Source organism: Manis javanica, chromosome 1 (assembly GCF_040802235.1).
Source record: "Manis javanica isolate MJ-LG chromosome 1, MJ_LKY, whole genome shotgun sequence".
NCBI lineage: Eukaryota > Metazoa > Chordata > Mammalia > Pholidota > Manidae > Manis > Manis javanica.
The window spans coordinates 69383628-69408787 of record NC_133156.1 but is presented as its reverse complement, the minus strand read 5'-3'; the positions used below and the strand labels follow the sequence as shown (position 1 = coordinate 69408787).

Below are 25160 nucleotides of genomic sequence, written 5' to 3'. Positions count from 1 at the left end.
TTTTAAACTGTACTTTATGCAAAGATAAAGTTATGTGATCAATAACTCCTTAATGTATAATTTTAAAAACACCATGAAACCTCTTAAGAAAGGATTCAAGGTTTTATAAACTAACTTCTTTAAAGTTTTCATATTTCCTTTCAAAATTAGTATTATCCATCATTGGTTATTTTCAAGCCTAGCATGAGTGTACGAGGCAGGGGCTAAAGGTGCAGAATCCCCAAAGTGGAGTATCACTGTCCATAACACAGTCACGGGGTGTAACAGTATTTGGGTTCTTTAAGTGATGCATTTCAGAATACTTGGAACTTTCTTAAATCTCTATTACATATCTTTATAATATAAAATAATATATAGTAGAATGTATTATAGAATATAATATACATAGAACATAGATAGATAGGTAAGCTGACAGATAGAAATATTTTTCAGTAGTGCCACAAATCAATTGAGTTCATAATACTGACCTGACTCAGCAGTATGACACATTAGGGGTAGCAGGTTATGCCAAAATAAATTTGTACACATTTATTAAGATTATTCATTCTTCCTTCATTCCACAGATATTTATTGAGGGCTTACTATTTTCAGGCTCACCACACCTTGTCAGATTTCAAGCTAGCTGGTGTAAAGGAGCAGTTGTCACATAAGCACTCTATTATGTAAGAAGATGAAAGAATAGCACCGCTCTAATTTTGAGCTGAGGTGATGCCAGCAGCCAGCATTTCGGGAATCATACGAGTGATAAGGAGTGTTGAAAGGGCCATCCACTGACCCAGGGCCGACACCGTGAGCACAGTCCCCCTCCATACTTTCCCATGTTCATAATCGTTACCCTGACAGGGTCGAATTGCGTTTGTTGTTCTCTCTGGAAAGTAAGGGCAGATGTGTCAAAATTCTTCCTTAGGAATACAGAAAGCAGTTTGCTTTGAAGTCTCATTTTTTTTTAAGTTAGAAAAAGATGGATGTGGAATAAAATAGGTGAGCTGAGTTGCTGATATAGTAAGGATGTTTAGGATGTAAGGATACTAACTTGTTGAGGATATGATCATTTCTCCATCAGATAGGAACTCAGAGTTACCTTGACTACAAGTTCAGTTATAGATAGAAAGGAATAAAGTATGACTCTCTTTCTTCACCTCTTCAATGAAATTTTCTTGGTGATAGCAAAGATTCTTAAATTACTTGATCAGCTCAATTTTATAGAATAGGTGCCTTCAATGAGCTATATCGGTGAGCTAATCAGGCTATCTCACAAAACCTCACGTGTTTAGAAATGAACTTAGGTATGATGTTCCCAAACAGACAAAATATGGGAAGAACTGTCCTTGGATCAGTTGCAAGTTTCATTGGTTATTATGTGCATTTATTAAATTTTCCCTTTCATTAATTTGAGGAGCTGGCATGATTATTTTGCTTTCCCTCTCTGATGATTCTAAGCTAGAGCCAATCTTAAATTCCTTTTTCCTTATTTCTCTTTCCTCATTTATACATAGGAGTGGTGAGAGGCTCTGGCTTATTACTTTGGCACCAGCCATTCCTTTTATAGTACATATTTTTTTCTGACCAACTCCAAGGCTGTTAAAATGTGAAGCCTTAGGAATGCTTTTTTGACACATGAAGAGATGCATAGCGAACAGGTGGTTGTTTGGGACTGCATTTCACTATTTGCTTCTATTCACAGGAGAAGTGGTTACACTGACAGGTATCAGACTCAGAGTGAGAAGCCAGATGATTTTTAAAGCCTACACAGAGTGTCCCGTGGCAGGGACTCATTCCTGCGGTCTCTCAGGGGCTCTCCATTTTCAGAGTTTAGAGAAACCACATCCCTGTTTGGAAAAGATTTTTATTTTTTCCATCCCTTGCTGACGTCATTCTTGTTGCCATGTAGAGGAAGCGAGTGCTGCATGACATTTCTGGAAAAATCAACACTCACGTATTTCTGTACAGCAAATAGTCTACTTCAGAGGTTGTGTTTTATTACTCAAGGTTTGCTAAAGGTTGTCAGAACTAAGGCCAAAAAGGAAATATCCCTTTGCCCGAACTACATGGGTATATAAAAGCTTTGTGAAGGTTTACTCAAATAATTCCTTCCTAGTAGTGAAGAGATGAAACACACAGTAACCCCATGCAAATGGAGGAAGATGGAAACATGTTTTCAACTTTTAGGCATGATTTATATTATTTGGAACTTTTCCTTGACATGTCCACCCCACTGTTTGAAAGCCTGTTTTTCACACCGAGTCAGTTCTATAGCACTACCCCATTCAGGTTGGATCCCTTAGAAAGACTGGGGCTGCTTTCATTTTGTATCTTTCCTGAGGCATTCTTTTCTTCCCTGCTAGAAAAGCCAAGGGGCCAAGTCAGATATCAGGTGTATGTTTATGATCTCTTAGTATGACCATACAATTCTTGATTCATCTGACCATGAGGAAGTTACCAAAATTAGATCACAGATTCTCAGGGTTAAATGGAAAAAGTCATTTTTAAAGAGTTGTAAATAGTACATGCTATTCCTATTGAAGTATTCTGAATTTTACCATTACTAAGTAAAAATTAAGATTTTCTATGAGAAAAGTACTTTGCCCAATCTATGAGTTTTAGCCAGTGAAAGAAGGAGTAAAGAGTAAAAGGATTTAGAAGAGCAAAGAAAGTGTCTTGCTGTTGTTCAAATGCCACTCCCTCCTGTGCTGTTTGGTGACACCCATGAAGTGACTGCAGATGGATACTCCATTGTGAAGTGGAAATATGCCTTTGACGATGTGCTTTTGATGTTGAAAACTGTGACGGTTTTTAATGAAAGCCATAAAATAAATATACAGTGTTTCCACCTTTGAATCATTGCTGGCAGATTTACTGGTTGCATTTTTCTTGCATCAAGAATGTGTTCTATGTGAACGGCTGATTTGTTGTGTGTCTCTTTTTCTGCCTGCAGGGGCACATCGAGTGATGAAATGTGCAACTTATACATTATGTATTACATGGAAGCCAAGCATGCAGTTTCTTTCATGACCTGTACACAGAATGTAGCTCCGGAAGTGTTCAGAACCATACCACCAGAAGCCAATATTCCAATTCCTGTGAAGTCTGATATGGTTATGATGCATGGACATCACAAAGGTAAAATTGATTTAAAGCAACATATTAATTTTCTTTTATACTTTTATATGTCTCACTTGACTATATGATTAACATCTTAAAACCTCCTCCTTTTGCCAAACAATCACATGTGTACATATAATCTGAGTCCTTATCTCCCCTTCTGACATGTCCCTATCAAAACAGGTAATGTGAAAAATCTCAACTATTGATGAAACAGATTCATTTGGGAACCAAGTCCATAAGGGTAGATCTTTCTTCATTTAATCCATGTTTTCTAGTTTCCCCTATTTCATTCCTCCCATAACCAGTGATGATTAGTGAATTTATATGCCATGTTCCACAGAGTGCTACAGTTTGCCAGTGAAAATGGTTATCATCTCCAACCATACCCTAAATTACCTGTTTAATGGGTCTTTTCAAGCAAACAACAATTCTTGATTTATGAGGCATTACTAGTTTATTCTTAGCATTGTTGATGAACATACTGTTCATCTGCAAAATGGTCATATTGATTATCATTTCTTTAGTTTAAAATTGTAAAACCCACACTCTGTTTTATTAGATGAAGTATGCTGAGACTTGCTGAGTTTTACAAGGTCAACCTTAAAATCCCAGAGCAACTTCTTATTTTTTTCTACTAGAAGTTTTATGAAAGAAGTTAACACAGTAATCAGGACCAGCAAACATATATTAATATCCTAATATATTTAAATGTGCCTTAAGAGGTTTAAAATATCCTTAAACTATTACTAAATTCAATTTTTAGGAAAACAAATATAATTTCATCAACACATTTTAAAAATTCTGTATCACGTATATATTACTGAAATTGTAGTTTCATCTAGTTATTAAGTCAAAAGTCTGAATTGGTATGCTGGAGTGTGTGTGTTTGTGTGAATTAGAGCATTTCTCCATGTAAATTCTTACTACTGTTTTTGTGTCACTGGAATATTTCTAATAAACTATTTAAAGTACGTAATATATGCTGCAAATATATGCTCATCTTTTTTGATCCTTTACAGAAACAGAGAACAAAGATAAGACTTTTTTACTGCAGCAGCCAAAACGAGAAGAAGTATTAGAACAGGGTATGTATGCTGACTTCTGTAAACAGGCCTTTAAAAGTATTCAGTATCCAAATAGGCAACCAACTTTTAAAGTTATTGAGATATTTAGGTCTCTCTTTATCAGCTTCCATCCCTATGTATTGCTATTTTTATATAAAATATAATTCATGCGAAAATGGTCAATTGTTATAGTTCAGCTTTGAAAGGAAAATTCATCATGTAATTGAGTCCTGTTAGATTTCTCTTTTAATTTATTTAATATTGCAACTTTTATATAAAGCACAAACTAAATCATTAGAAACAATCAGTGGAATGCTTTCAAGATCTAATGCAACTTACCATTTAAATTCTTGTGTATTTTGCATGGTGTGTTCATTAACTGTATTTGAGGTCCAAGAAAAAAGAATTAAGAATTAAACCCTCATCTTGCCTCTCTTAAGTCCTCCTTCTCTGCCTTCAGGAAGGTGGGAGGATTATTGTCTTATGCAGCTGTAGTTTTATGTTATGTTGCCATGTGACAAGCTGAGAGAGCATTGTTTCTTCTGCTCTATTTACTAGAAGTAGTAACACTTGATGCTTCTGTGGCATACACTGCATGTGCTGGGACTGAAAACTTACTCTCCTCAATCTTGGTTCCTTGTTTGTTTGGAAGATAGTACTTTGTGTTAAGTGTTGGAGTATGTCATCAAGCCATTTTTGACCTAGATAGTCATATATTTTAAAACATGAGTTTAATGTTAATGTATACGCTTGTAATGACAACACAAAATGTTCAGGAAGTAGATAGGATTTTTCTATTAGCAACTTATAGGAATTTCTGATACTTTGGGTATTGTAAACCACTATTAGAATTTTTCAAAATGTATTCTGTTATATCTATGTCAAAGATATCACTCTTGCACTGATGGTATTTGCAAAATTAAGGAGTCCAGATTTTTTAAAGGATGATATGTACACTAAAAGGGGAATAGAATAAGCTTTAACTTAAAATTTTTAAGTTTTTAAATTATACAGAGTATGTTCCACAATACTTCAATCTAACAAAGTAGCCTTTAAAAAGGTACAACTTAAAGTTGTTCCTATGTTTGTGTTAAATCCAAAAAAAGGAGGTGATTTTATACTAAACAGTTCACACTGAATTATTGAGTATGATTTAAAATAGCTAAATTTATGAATTCTGTGTATATATTTATAAGTAAATCACTAATTGCAGCCTAAATATAGTATTAGCAGTTTTTACTGTAATTGTACCAAAATTATATTAGACTTAAAATGAATTATTCTGACATTGCACACATTGTTTAAAATGTATGTCTTTGAAATAATTTGAGTTATCTTAGAATACATTTCCAAGTACCAGTATATTTGATAAAATGTGGAATGAGACCACCACATAACCAATGCATCTTATAAAATGGTAACTTTGTATGGAAACTGAAGCTGGACTATGTTTTCCTTTCGAAGTTAGTTGAGTTGATCAAGGGAGACATTGAGACTATGAAAGATCAGAAACACAGAGCATTTTTTTTTAGCAGAGGAACCTTAAATGTTAGGTTTAATCTGTTCTTTCCAAATAATAGGATTTAGGAGATGTCCTGTATGCCTGAAAACCAATCCTTTGAAACAACTTTCATATTTTGCCATTCATTTACCCTTGTATGTTTGATAGTGTATTAAGGACTTAAAATACATCCATAGCTTTATTGGTTCCAGTGAAGAAATCTGTGGACACAGAAATTATTTTCTTATAGTTACTATTTTCTTCTATTGATGAATTAAAATGCTGTAAAGGGATCTCACATGGAAAGAAAAAGAAGAGCATGCTTCTGACTCAGTTGTCAAAATGCAGAAAATACACTATGGCATTCATATGTTGAAATTAGTGCGTCCATCAAATTATGTGAGGACAAATACTCGACCAAAAGCCATTTCAATGGCAAGTGTAGCCTGTGTATTATTCTACTGATCTTTGAGTTTAATAGAGAAATATTACAAATGCATATTTGTACACAGCATCCATGTGAGTTAATGAGATCATATATCTCCTTGCAATACATAGGGCAAATCTACTCATTACTGAGAGTACACCATTCTTCTCATAGATGTTTATTTGCACAAAATGTCTATTTGTAGTCATTCCCTGGGGAGATAAACTGACCAAGTGGCTTTAGAAGGGCTCTAATTATTCAAATAAATTATACCATATATGCTAATGTTTATGGTAAGTCTTCAGACTTAGCCCTTTGCCTTATTTTAGTATTCTGGCCAAAACAACTTATGCACAAGTACTCCTCCAGGTTGTATTGGTCCTTTAATATTTGATATCCCAATATATAAAATTATTTTATTTTAGCTGTGCTAGACACAAGGTAACAGATAGCATCTATGTTGGTGAAACAGAGGTTCTCAAACCCCAGTGGACATAGAACTGTTGAGAGGCAGAAAGAAAAAGACTCAGCAAGCTCTGTACCCATCAGTGGCTAAATAATGTAGTTCTGCCTGGATTATACAAACAATAATTTTTGTTTTACTTCCTATCAACACACTGAAAAGCAGATAGGAAAGTAAAGGTCAAGATATGTAATAAATGCTACGTTGGAAAGAAAGGATGGCCTTTACTAAGGTAGTAAGAAAAGAGAGAGAGAGATTGAGAGAGATTCATATGTCACAGGCCAGAAATAAGAAATGGGGCTGTGCCAGAAATGAACAGGAAGTAGAAGGTACTCCAACCTGGAGAAGAAGAATTCTAAGCAAACCTATAATCTATGTAATGCAGGTTTGTCTAATTCTCTGTCTCTCCAGAAAAAAATATAGGTATTTTATTTTCTTTGAAATTCTAGTCACCAAAGCTGCTAGCTGTTAATTTTTGCCATAATCTTAATCTTGATTGGAAATTAAGTAGAGTTTGAAAGGACATTAGAGTTGTGTGAATCCATGTAGCGCTGGCCAGCCTGTAATTACTCACAGAAACACTAACCTTCTGCAGTATCCTTGTCTACATTTGCTTCCTCTAGGACAAAATTTGGTGTAAGGCAAAAAAATCTCGAACTCTATCCCACCAGGTGTAATTATGAAAACACCAGAGGAACCTCATTACATGACAGCTTTGCTGTCAGGCTGTCCTGGGTGTACAACAGTGGGAAACATTTAATGAGGCTTTAATTAAATCTGCAGGGATTTTTAAAAATTAATGCTTATTTGACTGACTTTTTAAAATAATGTTCATTATAGAAGATGTGTAAGTTACAGAAAAGAATGAAGAAGCAAATAAAAATCATCCATAATCTTCAGAAATCTGGGTGTATATTTTCATCTGTGTGTGAGATATATATTATGCATACATAGTATATATGTATATGCACATTATTTTAACAGTATTTAGATGCTAGTGTGTGTAGTTTTGTACTCTTTTTTAAATATTGTATCTTGAGTATTTCTTCCACTATAAAAATTATTGGTAAGCCTGATTTTGAATGGCTGCGTAATATGTGTATATTCCTGCCCATATTACTTTGAAAAATGCCTGTTTGCCTATAGGTGAGCTTATTTGTGAATGAGTCAATTGTTTGCTTCCATGCAAAAAAACATTAATGGATATTTTAAAAAAACAGAAATGTCAACATCCTTTGAAATACTGTAAGTGAATAATTACCTATGTATGTAATAAGTACAGTTAGCTAAACAATAAAACCTAATTAGACAGTGATTCTAGGCAGAGGAAATAAATCCTAGGAGACTAAACAGAATGAGAAAGGTGGTGTGAGGTTTTCCAGAACATACAGAAATATATCCTTTACTCATATGTTATGGTTGGCACTTTCAGGAAACTAAATCATGTTTTGTAAGTTCTCTTTATTTCTTATTCATACATATGTTCACTAAACCAAAGGAACAACCTGAGCTTTCTACCAACATCCTTAGGCAAGGGATATGGGTAAGGGTAGGTGTACGAGGTGCAACCAAGAAGCTATACTAAACTCCATTTAGGAGTTCTAAATTTTTGAGTGTTTCTCTCCTTTAAAATTCAGAGTATACATGTAGTGTTGAAACTTATGGCACTGGTGTTAGGAAGATAGCAAGTCAAAACCTACAATACCAGTATGTCCTTGTTATTGTACATTATGCTCAGGACAGCATTTCTTTTGCTGCAGAAAGGGCCTTTACCATGTTTTATTCAGCTTGCTCCAAACTCTTCTCACTGTAGTCTTTGTGCCCTCACAAAATCAATCTTTCTACTCAAAGGTCAGCGTGAGCTACTATATTCCCAAGGCAAAAAAGTATATGACAAAAATACAATTTGTAGAGGGAAAACACTCCATGACCCCAGATAGTTAAAGGTCTTCTGACACCTTCTGTGAAACAGAATGATTTCACAGTGGTTTTATGCTAACAAAAGTGAATTACAATTGGCATGTTTTTATCAAATAAGCAGAATCAAGGGAACAAGGTTGCAAATTAAAAAAACAATAGTCTACCGTAAAAGCATGTTAAAGCAACATTTGGTAAACCATTTAGGAGAGAAGTGAAACAAAAATGTATTATTTCTTAGCCTTGTTCAAAATAGGATACTCCCTTCATCCCCTAATGAAGTTCAAGTGATTTTAGTAGCATCTTCTTAGTTAATTCTAAGCACTCTCAATGCCACTTTGCTGTTGTAAAGAAGATTCAATTCTTGTTTGTAGTCCCATTTATCAGTTTGTTATGATTTACGAGCATCCACAAGTCTATATATATTGAACTCATCTATCAAATGCAATACCAAATACCCCCAAGGCTCTGAGAAGCTGAGTGGATGCTGTTTTGAACTGGTTTCCTAATAGCAGAATAGGCAGATGTGAATGATCATTTATCACACGGTTGGGCTTTCTGATAGATCTGTGCGTGGTAGTTGCAAAAACCATCATCTCTTAACTTCTCCATTGTTGTATTTGTCTCATTTTCTTAAAAAAGGGGGAAAAGCCTGTTTTTCAGTCAGATGAGTTCTATAAGGGGAAAAAAATGATAAAGGTCACTTCATTTGTGATCTCTGAGCTGGTAATCGTGATCATGTATTTTATTTCTCTAAGGCTGGTAGGATAAATGTTGTGGGTTAGTAATAAGTAAACAATCAATAAACCAAATTGGCTTTAATCAGAAGGGAAAGTCAACTATGACTGAGTCATAAACCAGACTACTAAAATCTAAAAAGAAATGCTTGTACGTTTGCATTCTTCATATCCCTCTTGTTAATCAGTTGTGTTGTGTGGCTGTAATCTCATTATCCTGGTTACTTGGCATACTTTGTCGGTGGTTAAACCGCTGATGAATATCCTGTTTTCTCTCCGTGTACCAGAGAAATCACAGAGCAATAAGCAGTAACAAGAGCTGTTTGTTTTAGGTAATGAAGTACTAGTGATTTGTGTGGGAAATGGGAGTTTACATTCTGAAAGATTACCAAGAGGGTCTTGATCATGTTTCAAATAAAAATGCCTGCTACAATTAAGATTTTATGCTGTCTAAAAATAGGGATACCTATTTTTTTATCCAGTAATCTTAGGGCATTTTATTTTTTTAAAAAATCTGCTGGGCAAATTTTTTTATTTGTATTTCTATTTTAGTTTGATCTCACCATATTCTTGAAAGGAAACCCAAGAAATCTCTATGCTGCTGAAGGAATAGTGAGGGATCCTTACTAAACAGAAAAATGCCCGCTGGGCTGTGAAGTAGTTAATGCAAGCATACAACTTACAAGCTGGGAGTTTAATGGATCATTTTTGGTTCTCTTGCACTATGCTGTGTTCCTCTTCTGACACATAAGCTACTACTGCATTTGTGTTCTTCCAAATACCAAACCCACTCAGACAAATTACTTAAAAGAACTAGAGCATTTCAACATTTTGTGAGATAAGAATCACAATTTGAATCTTTGGAAAAAGGAGAAGGAAGAAATGGAACTCACTGCAGCCTAAAATCATTAAGGAAATATTTTTATTTCTACAGATACAGAAGCAAGGAGGGACATTTCTAGCAAATTATTATCCATCCCAGAAGAATGTATTGAGTATCTGCTATGATAGGAATAGTACTAATCACTAGATGCATGAAAATGAGTAAGAAAGGAGAGTTTAAAATTTTTTTCATATAAAATCACATTTATTCCTTTCCATTTGTCCCTTCCTAGGTAATTTAAGTGTACGAAAACATTTTTTCTAGAAAATCTTACAGAATTTGATCATACATATAAGATATATTGCCAGTGGTAAGTGAAAACTATTGATGAGAACAGAAAACTCTTCTACTTTTTTTCAAACCAAAGAAAACTTGCCGTTATTCTTTAGTCAAGTTTTGTGCAAATCAGAATGCTATGTAGGTATTGACTCATTTACAAGCATCTTATGGGTAGTAGACAGGCCAAGAAAGAACAAAAAGAAACTTGTTCAGTTAAAGAGTAAACCCACCAGAGCTCACACAGTTAACTGTAAAGGAAAAAATATTAAATATAGTAAGATTGACAGGTCCGAGGTGAATTCACAGGGAAGAGTTTATTGGCCAGTACAGAAAAGAGATGGGAACATTATCTCTGTCAACGGGAGGTAGGGTAGCTCTACATCCCCGTTTTCCCAGGACTGTCTCAGTTTATGCCTAATATACATATTAATAACACCCCTTTTCCTTTTCAAATGTTTCCAATTTGGGAAATAAATTATATGATCACCTTAGTAGTGGGACTCAGAGCAGAATTAGAGAATACCACCCAGGAACACATAGACTGACAGAACCGAGGACAAGGTGGGCTGTACCTGAGGAGTGTCCAGCGGAGGTGGGCTACCATCAATCACAAGTCGTTTCCACAGAGGTAGTGCTGCTTCAGTACCACCCCAGGTGGGCTTTTGACATTGATACAGGGGCATCTTCTGAGGATGTCTGTGCCAAGGAAGGAGGGGGAGAGTCTTTCAGAATGCCAATCAGAGGAGGATGAGAGTACTTAAATGAGTACTGGTGGGAGAGAGGAAAGAAAAAATGGTGACACACCAGCATTGACGAATTTTCTAGATCAATTCACCCAAAACACAGTTTCATCACTGATAGAGATACTATAAAAAAGATAAAGTGTGGGGAGAAGATTTAGAGCTCAGTTTAAGACGTGTTAAGTTCAAGATTCCTATGAAACAGACATCCAAGTGGAAATTTCCAGAGTGTAGTTGGATACTAGAAGAGCTTCAGATTTGAGGGTCATATGTCTGGAGATAGCAGCTTAAGACTTGAGGGTGGCTGAGATCACTTAGTAGGAAGAGGCCTTAGCCGGGGAGGGGGGCGGGAGGGGGAAGCATGCCAGGAACAGACCTCAGAGAACACCAACATTTTCTTATGTTGAGCAGAATAGGAGGCAGCAAAGGTGATGGATGGAGAAGATCTGGAAAGAACAACGTTGTAAAGAGAGTGTCTGAAGGGACTTTCAACCATTCTATATGCCACAAGCAGGTCAAGATGAAGAATCTGTTGACTCTGGCAGCTGGCAGCTCTTGACTCATGCTGAAGTCACGCAGGGTTGAAATGTGAAATAGAAGCAGATGGCTCTGATTTAGGGAAGGAAGAGGATGTGAGGGAAAATGAAGCAGCACATAACCCAGCACTGTCCAATATGGCAGACACCTCACTAGCTGCACGTGGCTATTTAAATTTGAATATAAAGTAATGCAAAGTAAGTAAAATTGAAAATTAAGTTCCTCAGTCACACCATCCACATACAAGTACTGGATAGCCCCATACGTCTGATGTGCGGGCAGGGTTGGGCAGTGCAGGTATACAGTATTTCCATTTCCAGAGGAAGCTCTTTTAGTCAGTGCTGGAACTTGTTACAGGATGAGGAACCATGGAAAAGCCTGAATGAGTGTGTCAGGCGAGGGTCTCTGCTTGCCTCCGTGACCACTCAAGGCGAGCACAAAGTGAGTGTGTTTGTAGCCTGTGGGTCACATCTTTGGCAAAGAAGTTTTATCAGGAAGAAAATGAAAACAAATAAGAAAGGTCCTAGGGGTGCTGGAAGGACTGGCATCCAGAGCACTGGAATAGAAGTAGTGGTTTCCCAAAAATAGACTAAAAAAGAAGGAGAGAAAGTAAAAGTACAACCTCTTTTGGCAAAGCCAGGAAGCAAATTACTGCAGCAGCCATGGTAGCCATGGCCACTTGTTGAGAAAATAGAGGGCTATAAACTTAAAGGGGGCTTTTCTTCCATTATGAAAATCCTAGTACTTGAATATGAAATAAGAATGGATTTTTAAAATTCTAGGTGAACAATAGATAGAAACAACCAAAGTTTGTGTCTTTTCCAGTTGTAATTACAATAGCTTCAGTTTAGTGATATCTACTTACACCAGACCAGGCAATTTACATTAACTACCTTCTTTAAATCCACAAAACAGTTCTTAAAGGTAGTTGTCATTATCTTTATAAGGTTAAGTAACTTGCTCAAGGGCACAGAATAGCTACCAAGTGTCAGAACTGGACACTTGTATGAAATGCAGACCAGACATGGAGCAGTAACAATGTGGGGAGAGACCAGAGGGCTGCAGGGCCACACAGCAGAAGCTCCTGATGTGGCCGTCCATGGAAGCTTCTCAGATGTAAGTGACACCTAAGTAATCTCTGAATATTGAGAAACTAATAGGCAGAGGATATCCCAGGAAGAAGAAACAACCTCTTAAGAGCTGACGTTAAAGCTGGTAAAAATCCAATATGGCTGTAACATCAGCTGAAAAGAAAGAAGGGAATATTTCAGAGATTAGACCAGGATAGAGACCAGACAATTTCCTCTGTTCATATTCTACTCCATTTGTTACACTTACGGTTAGATATATTTCCTAAATTGGAATCCTAATATGCTCAGAAACATGATTAACATAGCAGGATTCCATACACACCAGAAGAGAAAAAAAAGTTCTGGTTTGTGCATGAAAATGTAAGAGAGAGCTACCTAGTGCCCCCTCCCCCTTTTCCTCTCTCTCTCTCCTTCCCTCTCTTTCTCTCTCACAAACACACACACACCATCTCTATAAATGAGATGCAACTCTGAAGCTATGTTTCCAAAAAGCCAGTGCAACCTGTATGCAGCCAAGCCTACTACATTGCTAACTTTTTGTTTTCCTAACCCAATAATAACTGTAAATGATAATTTCAAAGAAATCAAAGTGCTGTGCATTTGGTATTTTATCAACGCTTTTAGATTTTTTACTGACAAACCCAAATACTATGCGTAGTTCTGAGCCTGTATTTCTCCATCAATATTAGCCTAATGACATGGATTTAAGTTTCAAAACTACATTTTATCTGTCCCCGAAATAATCTCATACTTATTTTCTATATAAAATATTTCATTGCACAACAGTATATTAAGCTATTTATATTTAGTATCGGGGGCAGAAGAATTTAGCATTAATGGATTAATTTCTCTTCTGCGAGGCAGAATGCCACTGTGGCCTAACAGATTTGGTTGACTTGTAATTTGCTTTATTCATTTTACTGAGATTGGCCCTATTACTTGGTAATTATTTTCTGACTGAAGCTTTCACCTGGGATAAACTGCTTCCATGGGTAAGAATTGAAAATGCACTTTGAATCATTAAACCAAGACTATTTGTAAATATGACAGGATCTCTTAGCATCATTTTGGAAAGACTTCATATCCCCTTGCACCAGTTATTTAATAACATATTCTTTAATGGAATGTATCACGGCTAAACCAGTTACCATTTTCATTTCCTAATGGTCATAAAAAAGACTTCATAAATGTTGCCTGATTGTACTGTAAATAGAATTAAAACTTAAGTAGTAGGACTCCATAGTCATAAATAATTTCATTAGCAGCAGTCAGACTAGGATGAGGAAAAGGAAGAGGAGTGGTTGTTCACCTTGCGTTTGGCTTAGGAAAGGAGATTTATGTTTCTGTGGACAACACATATATGTTTCCCATACAGTTGATATAAGTGGATTTGAAGCCATAGGTGTAAATGATGAGGATTAAAATGCTTCATGAACTTTCAGTAGTCATATTTTGTATCTGTTGTAATATTTTATAAATCCTTTGTTTTCATGGAATTAGATTATCATATCCAAGTTTGCTTCTTAGGGTAGGAATATATGAAACAGATTTTAGATACAAATCATTCCAATGATACTAGTTTGTTAAAGTCTTCTCTTTAGTTTGACATTGATTTAAACGTTTTCTTTTCCCAGAAAACTATTTTTCTGGAATTTGTTCATTTCTTGTTTAAGATGAACAACTGAAGCTACTTATTATAGCACTACTAATGAAATAATAATAATGAAACTCTGGTTTTCCAATTGCCTACTAGATGTATATCTGTTAGGTTTCTTGTATTTTATAACATCTACTCAAAAATGCACACTTAATTTCTTGTGATTATACTTTAATGGGTTCTTAAAGACCACTTCAAAGGGTTTTCCTTGAAGAAAGCTGTTTTCTGATGTAGTTGCTGATACTCTATTTTAGAAATCTGATAAAGTTTAACTTCCAATCAGTCCAACTATATTGTGAAAGCCATTTATTGAAACATGCTATGCAATCACAGATGCATTATTTTGTTGCTACTAATATGTCGGTTAGAGGTTATCCACTGGTATTGGCTCCTGCAATAACAGAAAGAAATTGGTGGTATATCAAATGAAATGTGAAGCATTATTTTTTCATTGTTCTGGTAAAATCATCTTTTTCCCTCCATACTTGAACATCTGAGAGAAACCTTCTCTCTCACATATTATGAGGAATCGCATGATATTTTAAGGCACAGCATTTTGTAAATTTTGCAGTCTTATCAACCCTCCATCCCTTGTCTCTTCTCTTTTTTCCACAGGTGATTTCTATTCACTACTTTCCAAGCTGCTAGGAGAAAGGGAAGATGTTGTTCATGTGCATAAATATAATCCTACAGAAAAGGCAGAATCAGAGTCAGACCTGGTATCTGAGATTGCAAACGTAGTCCAAAAGAAGGATCTTGGCCAGTCTGATGCCAGAGAGAGTGCAGAACATGAGAGGGGTAATACTATTCTTGTCAGAGACAGAATTCACAAATTCCACAGACTAGAATCTACTTTGAGGCCAGCAGAAAGCAGAGTATTGTCATTACAGCAGCCCCCACCTGGAGAAGGCATCTGGGAACCAGAACATACAGGAGGTGCGTTTAGGGCTTCTTTTAAAGAACAAAATGTGAAACACTACAATCCACATTGCAAAATCTGAAGGGAATAAAATAATGTGTGAAAAAGCTCATCAATAAGAATTTGTCACTTAAAAAAAAATTACTGAGATTTGGGCTATCAGATATCACCTTTGCATAAGGAGTTTTTCTTTTTGTTTTGGTCCAATGCTACATAAATTCAATTTCTGTTCAGTTGGTGAGCCAGAGCTACCAGGACCAGAAATATTTGGATCCACTTGGGGAGGGTGGCATTGAAATTAAGGGAGACAGAGTTTTCCCAAATCAACATTCTCCATTTTGCCCAATGGAAAGAAACTGAAAATTCAAAATCCTTATAGTCCCAGTGTTTGAAAAGCATATACACTACCTTCTTTTAAGGTAATTAAATTATTAAGGGAATCTTATATTTCCAATATCCCCATACAGTTAACTTGTAAATGCAGCCATTTTTATGACTTTGACTTCTTAAGTTCCATTATCAATTCCTATCTTAATTGGAAAGTTGAGTCATTTCTAGAGACCTCCAGCAAGTCAGTACCTATCAGACTTACCTTTCTTTCTAACCAGGATTGGCTTCCATAACTAGAGGACAATACCTTATTCCCTTCAGGTTTCTGTACCAGCAAGCTCTGGGTGCCTCATCTTTGTCTTCAACTGTGTTGTGGCCTCTGTGATGTTGACTGTGTTCATCTTACTTGCTAATGTGGAAAGCCAGATAATACAGCATGTGGAGATAATCTCCAAAAATGTAACAGATATAGTGCATGGCAGCCGTCTGTGCGTGGGTTGGAGTGACACAGGCTGCCAGCTTGATGTTTTCAAATACAGCTTTGCAGGAAGCCATAAATTATTCAACACCCAGCTGATTTTCCTTATAATTGAAAAAAATTAGCATGCAGTGCCTTTTGCTCACACAGAAGTTTCAAGCATTGTCCATTGGGACTGGCCTAAGTTTCTATGAGATGTTAACTGGAACCCAGATTTTTACCTCCTCACATTTAAAGAAGATCAACCCTGTTCTAGCTCCTTCTAAATTTACCTAACAAAACTGTGTTTGTCAAGAGGTGGTCCCTGGATCCTCTTGCATCAGAATCATCTAGATGCTTATGGAAAATCTAGACTCCTGAATCCTACCAAAGAGTAGCTGAGTTGACATCTCTGAATATGGTGCCTAGAAATCTGCAGTTTATCGTGCTCCAGCCATTTCACAGAGTGGAGTGTCTGGCTGAACCTCTCTGTTAAGGACAGTAAATTGTAACCCAAACAACATGGAAATATAAAAGGCAAAAGGGCCTCTTTCGTAAGAATAGGATTCTATTCAAGTGTGAAATGTTAGAGCTACAGCATGCTTTATTCCATGACTTGTCTTTGTTATCCTTGGATTTGAAATAATATCATGGTCATTTATAGGCATCCTGAGTGTAGATGTAAAAATTGAATTTAACTTGAGGTATTGCATTCCTAAAACTTAGTTTTTCTAAGAAAGAAATGCTTAAAATACCAAAAATACATTTACTTGCCAAATCTTCTCAGACTTCCCAGGGTGGTCAAAATGGCAGTGCCTAGGGGAAAAATGTTTCTCCAGGATCTGTCTCGGGGAGTTTCTTTTCATTTTAAATTTGTGGGTGAATATCACTGACGTAAATGAAACAATGAGTCAGAGAAACACAGCACAAAACCTAATCATTTCCTTTCTGAAATGATTTTTTTTAGTGTTATTTCACTACTTTGAGTCAAAAACTTTAAAAAAATTAATGCAAAATAAGAAAACTTATATTTAGGTAAGCTATTTCTGAAAATATTTTTCTTTTCTATTCTCTTTCATTGTTTAACATAAACACAATATAATAGCTAACTTTAATTGAAGATGTTTTATTCCTTTGTGTAAGCCAGAGAAAGACCTATCTTCAGGAAGCTTCTATTTGCGAAAGAGAAAGTAGGAAGTTCTTAACTTGTAATGCCTAGTAAAATATATTAGTAGTGGAATTCATGTATATTCTCCAGGGTATGAGCAAGGGGAATAAATCTGATGGATAATCTTCCAAAGTTTCTCTCATATCCTTTCTTTACTCTAAGCGAAGTTGAAAATGGGACCCTAATTGTCTGGAGGAATTAACTATCTCCCTAAGTGCCTAATTTGCTATAAGAAATTGTATTAACTACAAAGAAGAAAGTAGCTTTCATATGAAATTAGTACTAAAACAAAAATGAAAAGCTATTGTGTTACTTAATATTTTCATTCACACTCATTTCAGATATCATTAAAACCCGTTACTAATTTTCAAATCAAAAACCTGAAGCTCACTTGAAAGAGGTCCCAGAGTCTGAATTTAAAACTTGGGCATATGGCTGAATTTTAAACTAGAACCTTCTAGTTCTTTATACTTCATTATATCTGTGCTCAATCAAATGGCTAACTTGCTTGTCCAGTTCAGATACACTTCCCTGTAGCTCTGGACCTTCATGGCTTAGAAGTTAGAGGTTCACTCAGCTGTTCTGATGTCCCCAGTTCATGGCACCAGCACAGTCCAATAGAGGGGCATTTAGCAGCCACATTTAGGTTCATTAACTGGCCAATATTCTGGAACTGTAATTTGGTAATGGACCCCATCCAACTGATTTGAGGGTTTAAAGATGAAATTATTGGATCAACTCAAAAGTCTGGGGGCATGACTGTGTGTGGCCTCAAAAGCAACACCATTTTATGGACTTTTATATTAGTCTGAATTCCACTTGGAGCCACACCCTGGCAATTACCTTAAAGCTGAGTCTCCACCTCATTTTGGGGTTGGATATCATTGGACACGAGCTGCATGAAGAGCACATATGACGTCTTCCAGCTTTGTAGAGCTGAGAAAGTCCTGAGCAGTTCCAGGAGCAAGAAGGTTAAGTATTGTGTTCTCAGTGTGTCTCTCAGGGTGCAAACATCCACAAATAGCACCTTTTTGAAAGACTTTGTCTTCGTGATTTTCAGTGAGTCTATTCTGAAAACTCTAATAATTGTAAAAATAGTATTAGAAACAGAGAAATTTCCTGGACTGCTCAACAGCTCAGCTAGACTAGAGCAGAGGTTTTGCATTTGGAGAGGGCATGCCTTGGATGGGAAATAGTAGCTGCAGCCTCCCGGCCACATGCACACACGCCTGCATGTGTATAAACACGAGCACAATGCAGCTTGCCCCAGAGCAATTCTCTATTTGGCCAAAATAAAATTTGAAAACTACTCCACAGAGGAAGTAGTATGATGTAAAATACTTCAGACTCCAGAGCCTGGCTTCCTGACTTTGATTTCCAGGTACATAACTTATTATGTGATCCGTAGGCAAGTTTAAAAAAAAGTCTCTGGGCTGTAGTTTTTTCATTAAAAGAAGGATTAGAACACTACAATCCTCATAAGGTCTAAGTGAGGGTCAAATAGTATTTCCATGTATTGAATAGTTCCTGACACATAGAAAGCATTTAATAACTGTTAAAATACATTAACAATAACTATGATTAAAATAGCTACTGTTAATATTATGTTAAATTAAGATTTCAAAAATTTAACCACCAAGTGGTAGAACCAAATATTAATTCCTTTAACTTGACCAGCATCCATGAGAGAATTCCCTTGTCATGTGTCGGAGAGCTGCGGAATTTGGCACTCTTCTATGATAAGTTCAGAAAATGACTTGGCATTTTCTCAAACTGGGAGCTTGTGGCTCTTCAAATCTCTGATCACTTTCATTGGTCTTCCCTGGTGTTTGCCCGTGATGTGTGATGTGCAGTGTGAAAATATTCAACTTGGTAGACAGAGGAGCAAATGTAGTCCTTTTCACACTTAACATAGTTCGGTTTCTACCATTAGTTTGATACCTATATTAAGACAGCATTAATCAAGTAGAAACAAAATCTTTGTCTTCATTCTAGTTGCCTCCTGGAAACTTGACTCATCAAAAAATAAATTAAAAACTACAGATAGCTATTCTTGCTGGTAAATGTGATGGGATTAGTATTTGCTAGTATACGGAGTACTGATTCGGCTTATTTTGCACACCTCTGGCCACCCAAAACTGTATTTGCATTTGTGTGATATTTCTCATCAGAAAAGAAAACTCACTGAGTCTTTAAATATTCTTATGATATATTTAAGTTTTACTTAATTTCTATGAACAACTTTTACTTAATTCAGTATCCATACTTTTAACATACTTCAGACATAAGTTTACCTCTATGTTCAAGTTCTGTAGAATTCCCAGGGTAAAATAAAGCATTCGGTTGCTGAATTTGCATCTCTGGAGGGAAGGACAATGATAAAAACAAACACTTACATAGCTCTCACTATGAGCCTGGCTAAGTGTTTTACGTACAATAATTCACTTAGTACTCATAACAATGCTATTTATAAATCCATTTAGAGAGGCAGAAACAGGCATAGAAAGGCTAGGTCAGGTGCTGCAATTGCCACAGCTAAGGAAGCAAGATTCAAAGCTAGGCAGACTTGCTCCAAGTCTCGGTTTTTTAATCACTTTGTTATTCTGCCTCTCATAATAAAATAAAAGATAGATGATAGGTAGGTAGAGACAGATGATAGATAGATAGATAGATGACAGATAGGAAGATGACTGTTTTTTTTCCCAATCATCCCAACATCTCATCTACAATTGTAACAGCTCAAGGAGTAGATTACCTTGGGTCATACTTTCCAAATCCATATCCAAACAATTTGACCAAGATGAAGATCTCATTGCAAATAAAAAGGAAGAAAAGACATTCTAATGCTTTTGAGCCCCTAGTTATGTCTTAACTCTCTTCTTCACTTCTTTCCCATTCAATGAAACATTATAATTAATTCTTTTTTTCTTCCTGACTTGGGTATAAATATTTTCCCCATAGTTTTAGTTAATTATAGTTATTACTGGCATTCCTGATGAATCCCTGGCCAAAATAAGGCATCTTTTTCTCACTAGATGAGAATTTGCTAGTGCAGAAAAAGCAACCACTACATTTTGTTCTTGTTCTAATCTTATAGTGATTCCATCAGGGTCTCTTCCTTAAGATTAAATGTGAAGAGCCCTGTGCCACAGGAGTTAAGTCATAGTTCTGGGTTTGAAATTACATTTTTTCTCAACTTTATCTAATTCTATTAGTCCTTACGTAACACAGATAAATGAATGCCCTTTTAAGTGCTTATTAATAATTTCATATGAAAGCTACATTGATTACTAACATTAATCTCTTTCTTGGAAGTTGTAATTCATTAATCCTGTTAGTGATTTATTGATACAATTTTAATAGCAATGCTTCACCTTTTCTGTAAGTAGCAACTTTTTCATTCTAAATATATAGTGCAATATGAGGCTGCATATTTTCCTTTATTTTAATGAATGCAAGGATTTGAAATAATCCTATCATTTGACATCTGAATTTAGAGCAACTGACACTTGGGAGTTGGGAATGGCTTGTCCAAGATTGTGGGTAAGAAAATTGTATTTAATTTTCAGATTAACACTGTATGTCTACAACATTAACTAGTCATATACTAAATCACTCTTACCTAAGGCTAAGAGGAATCTGAACTTAAATTTTTTACTTTTTCATGATTGAAAATGTTTAGTTTAAGTTAGAACCCTAATATATTCTATCATATAATTTCTTTAATAAGGATTTGAAATATTCCTTAATTGGGGATTACAAAATAATCTTCATTGATATTGTCAACTGAGTCCGGCCCAAACCTACAGTTTCTTTCCTGTGAAATGAAAAAATGACCTGGGGTGAGCCTGTACTGTCCTAGCATTCTATGATTCTTGGGTAGAGATGGGCAAGGAATGCGAAAACGTCAGTATTAATTATATATATATGCCACTAGTCCTGCTTTGATTCTTGATCATTTAATCTTAAAGCCTTTAACTACCTGTGAAAAAGATGGTGACACTGGAGGCAAAAACACCAATCATTTGAGCTAATTAATGTTCACAGAAGAGAACATGAACTTAGTTTTCTTTTAACTATTTAAGAATTTCTAGGTAACACAGAGTCCTAGATCCTGAAAGTTTTTAGGTCTTGGATAGGTAATCTTAATAAATGGTCAATGATATTTTTTAATTAAATCAATAATAATTTAATATAATTTCTTCAAACAGTCTTGCCAGATACAAAATAGTCCCCATTTGCAGTGGTTCCATGGTAAGGGAGCCAGTTTGCTCACAGTGTTAGCCCTCTTACATGTTTCCTTACATGTCACCTTTACTGTTTTTGAAAATTCACCAAAAGTATGTTTTAATTAATATGGTCTAGATACTTATACTGCTTTTCCTTCTTGAGAATTTCTAACCAAAAAGATTCTTATATGTGACAAAATAGGTTATTAACAACCTATTTCTCAATGCTTTTTGCAGTCTTTCAAGTACTTAACCAATCTAAGGTCAGTGATAACTGGGATCATTCATAGCCTGATTAAAGTTCTTTACATGATATTTTCAATATTTTATGAAATTAAAATTTGACCCCAGAACAATATATTTACTTTGGACATTATATGATTTCTATCAGAGTTAGTGTCTCTGCACCTTCATAAGCACCTAGCTTCCAGTACCTGTTGGTGAACCACTGAATAGAAAGGTTCCAGGAAGCTCGATTCTTGTTTATTGTCTGTAATGAAAATGTTTAGCCAATTGGCATTTTTATTGAGTCTCTTCCTCCTCAGCAGATTGCTAGAGGTTAAAAGTAACACGAGTAAATTATAAGATTATAAGGGTGTTTACGTAGTTGACAACATAAACAAGTAGAGACTGGAACATAGAGTTCAGTTCATGCATTTATTAGGAAATTACAGTGGTTTAGACCCTGTGCAAGACTTGGTGACAGAACAGTACATAAGACATAATCCTGCCTTCAAGAAATTCCACCTAGCTACAGTGGTTCTGGGCTCTGAGAATCTGATGAAAGCAATTAAATACCTATATTGTCATGAAGTTCGAATTTCCCGTAGAACCCATCCGGAATGGTCAGGAGCTGGTGAATGGGGATAGAATCATAACCATCAAACAGACAAGCCCTAACGAGATGAGAATGAAATATAGCATGAGATTCAAGCAACTTTAAAACAATTTAAAACATTTTGGGGAAGAGTGCTTTATCAACATCTTGATCCATTTAGGCGTCTCTAATTATTATGCTTATTCCCTATTTCCAGAGTTCACTTTCATGTCACCCACCCAAGCTTAAAAACCTTCAATGGCTCCCAATCGCCTATGCAGCAATTTGTGTCCTTTCTCCCATTCCGACAAGCATGATAGATGGTGAATGCTGTTCATCCAAACAGCCCCATTCGCATCCACTGCTGTGCCCAAAACTGTCTGCAAATGTAGGCATGCCAGCTGCAACTCTGCCCCTCTCCCCCAACTCAAGAAGACCTATCAAAACACACATGAGTGAGAATGACATTCTCATGTGCTTTAATATATTTCAAAAGTAAATTACTCCCAAACTCTGCGCTTTACTGCTACTAATAAAGTACTTGCAGCATGCCTGAAAATTAATCATAGTATAGATCAAGACAGCACAGCTCAGAACTACATTCATTCACTGTTAAATTCATACTCCGTCCTGGGGTATTCTGTACATTTTCCAGTTCAAGCTAAATCTCACTTCTCTCTACTACCCTGACACACACAGGTATCCTTTCTGATGACTCAGAGATCCTGAAACATATTCTGTAATGATAAATATCCTCGCATTTGATCTTTCTAATATATTCTCTGCCTACTTGTATACAAGATAAACCCCCATTTACCTTTAAGAGCAAACACAAATGTTTCTTTCCCTCATTCCGTGCCAGGTCTGACCTTAATCCTAACCTCTCCCATCAAAGCCTCATAAAGGATTAGGGACCCTCTCCTATGTCCTAAGTATTTGGTTTCTGTTTTTTCTCATTTTTATCTTATGAGTTCCTTAATGCCAAAAACCATGTTTTAATTTCTTTGTGTTCCCAGAATCTAGCATAATGTCTTACACAGAAAATACATTTAGGAAATATTTATTAAAGATGCTTCAGTGAAGGCTGTAGGTAGAACCAGGCATCCTGTTGATTGTGCTATGTTTTGTTAATTTTTATGAAAGAAAGAAACTAAATGTGCAAAGGTTAAAATATTTTGAGCAAAAAGATACTGTTTCCTTTTGTACGGTTGAATTATTTTAAAGTGTTTATTCTCACACCAGTGTCCTCTGAAGTTTTCAGAAGCTGATGAGTATAAAAATCCTATGCTTCTTTCTTCCTCCAGTCTTTTAACACCTATCTTTGAGGATTTCACTGCATGTTGCCACATCCTCCAAAGGATGGGAAGGAGAAATGAGACTCAAATTATCACTTTTCTGTTTCTCTCTGCTGAGCATTCCAGAGGAAAGAATATTGATACTGATACAGTAGATTTCACAGTATCTTCATAACATTATATTCTCCATTAGTATAATTCTTCCATACATTATACCTCTTTATTAATGAGCATGTTTATAAAGAGGATTCACCCAAGTGAACCCAGGTAGTCTCTAAGTGTAAGTGTATTCTGAACAGAAATGAAAATAATTTGGAGATTATTCAGTCAGGGTTTCTGTTATTTTTCCTTTCTCTTATGTTAGGAAATAGTGAAATATAAGCAGTGAAAGAGAATGTCTCTCCATTCCCATTTTGTAGGAACATGAAGTTAGGAGAAATGAGATTGGTATTTTATATAGTTCTTTGTACAAGGGGTAATCACTGATGGCTTATTATAGGGTCTAATGTATATTCAATATACAGAATTTACACACACACAGGCTTACTGTTAGCTCTCCATACACAAGTAAACATGGAGGCTTATTGCCCATGCTTGCTATATATTTACAAGATTTAAAAGTTTTGTATTAAAATGATGCCATCCATGTTGCCATATCTTCCAAAGTCACTGATTTAAAATAAGAATCTTGTCAAGAAGAAGGCAGTCTCAAACTTGCTCTTTCACAACTTAAGGGTAAGCTGGTTCTATAGGCATCTTATCAACAGGAAAAGAGAGCATGTAGTCCATAAGTGAGTTTACTCACTTAACTTTATTTCACGGCTCAGGAAGCTATTTGGCATGTGCATGTGGTACATATTATGTAAAGCATGGCTTATTTTTCGTTTTTCTCTGCATCTAGTGATGTTACTGCATGCGTTGCTTACAACCAGTGTGTATCTTCATAAAGTTATGCTTTCATTCTTAAACTAAATGTATGGATTTATCTTTCAGATTTCCATGTAGAAGAGGCCCTGGATTGGCCTGGAGTATACTTGTTACCAGGCCAGGTTTCTGGGGTGGCTCTGGATCCTAAGAATAACCTGGTGATTTTCCACAGAGGTGACCATGTCTGGGATGGAGAGTAAGTGATATTTTTCCTTCAAGGAGTAAAGGGAAAAAAAAAAATACCATGCACCTCTTTTCATTAAACTAACAACAATGGTGAGAGAACTATAAAGTTCTTTTTGAACTTGATTTTTGTGAGCAAAACATATTTGATCTTCTCATGTATGACTGTTAAGTAGCAAAGAGGAAGTCTTGTGCATTTTAAAACAAAGTTTCACACACCAGTTTATGGCAAGAAGGAATAGAGATCTGTGATTCTGCCTACTTACCATTTCACTCCCTCCTCCTTGAAGCTTCACGTTCCTACAGAGAATAATGTCAAAGGCAGTTAAAACGGTACATTGTTGAGGCATTTCAAGACTTCAAAAGAGCACATCACAATAAATGCTCAACTAAGAAGAGTTATTAGTTGACTACAGTAAAGCACTTTGTTATTT

The 25160-nt window shown here is 35.8% G+C and overlaps 1 protein-coding gene across 15 annotated transcripts in view; it reads left to right on the top strand.

Moving 5' to 3' along the window:
- The window catches only part of PAM (peptidylglycine alpha-amidating monooxygenase), a 274509-nt gene that overhangs the window by 216554 nt on the left and 32795 nt on the right, over positions 1-25160 (top strand). For 9 of the 15 annotated variants that reach the window (XM_037011902.2, XM_037011900.2, XM_037011908.2 and 6 more), the window contains 4 exons: positions 2936-3120; positions 4125-4190; positions 15017-15337; positions 24610-24739. In XM_037011902.2, the coding sequence (XP_036867797.1) occupies positions 2936-3120; positions 4125-4190; positions 15017-15337; positions 24610-24739 (702 nt within the window). The remainder of the gene's footprint in view (positions 1-2935; positions 3121-4124; positions 4191-15016; positions 15338-24609; positions 24740-25160) is intronic. The other 6 variants (XM_037011915.2, XM_037011914.2, XM_037011913.2 and 3 more) reach the window with 1 other exon arrangement.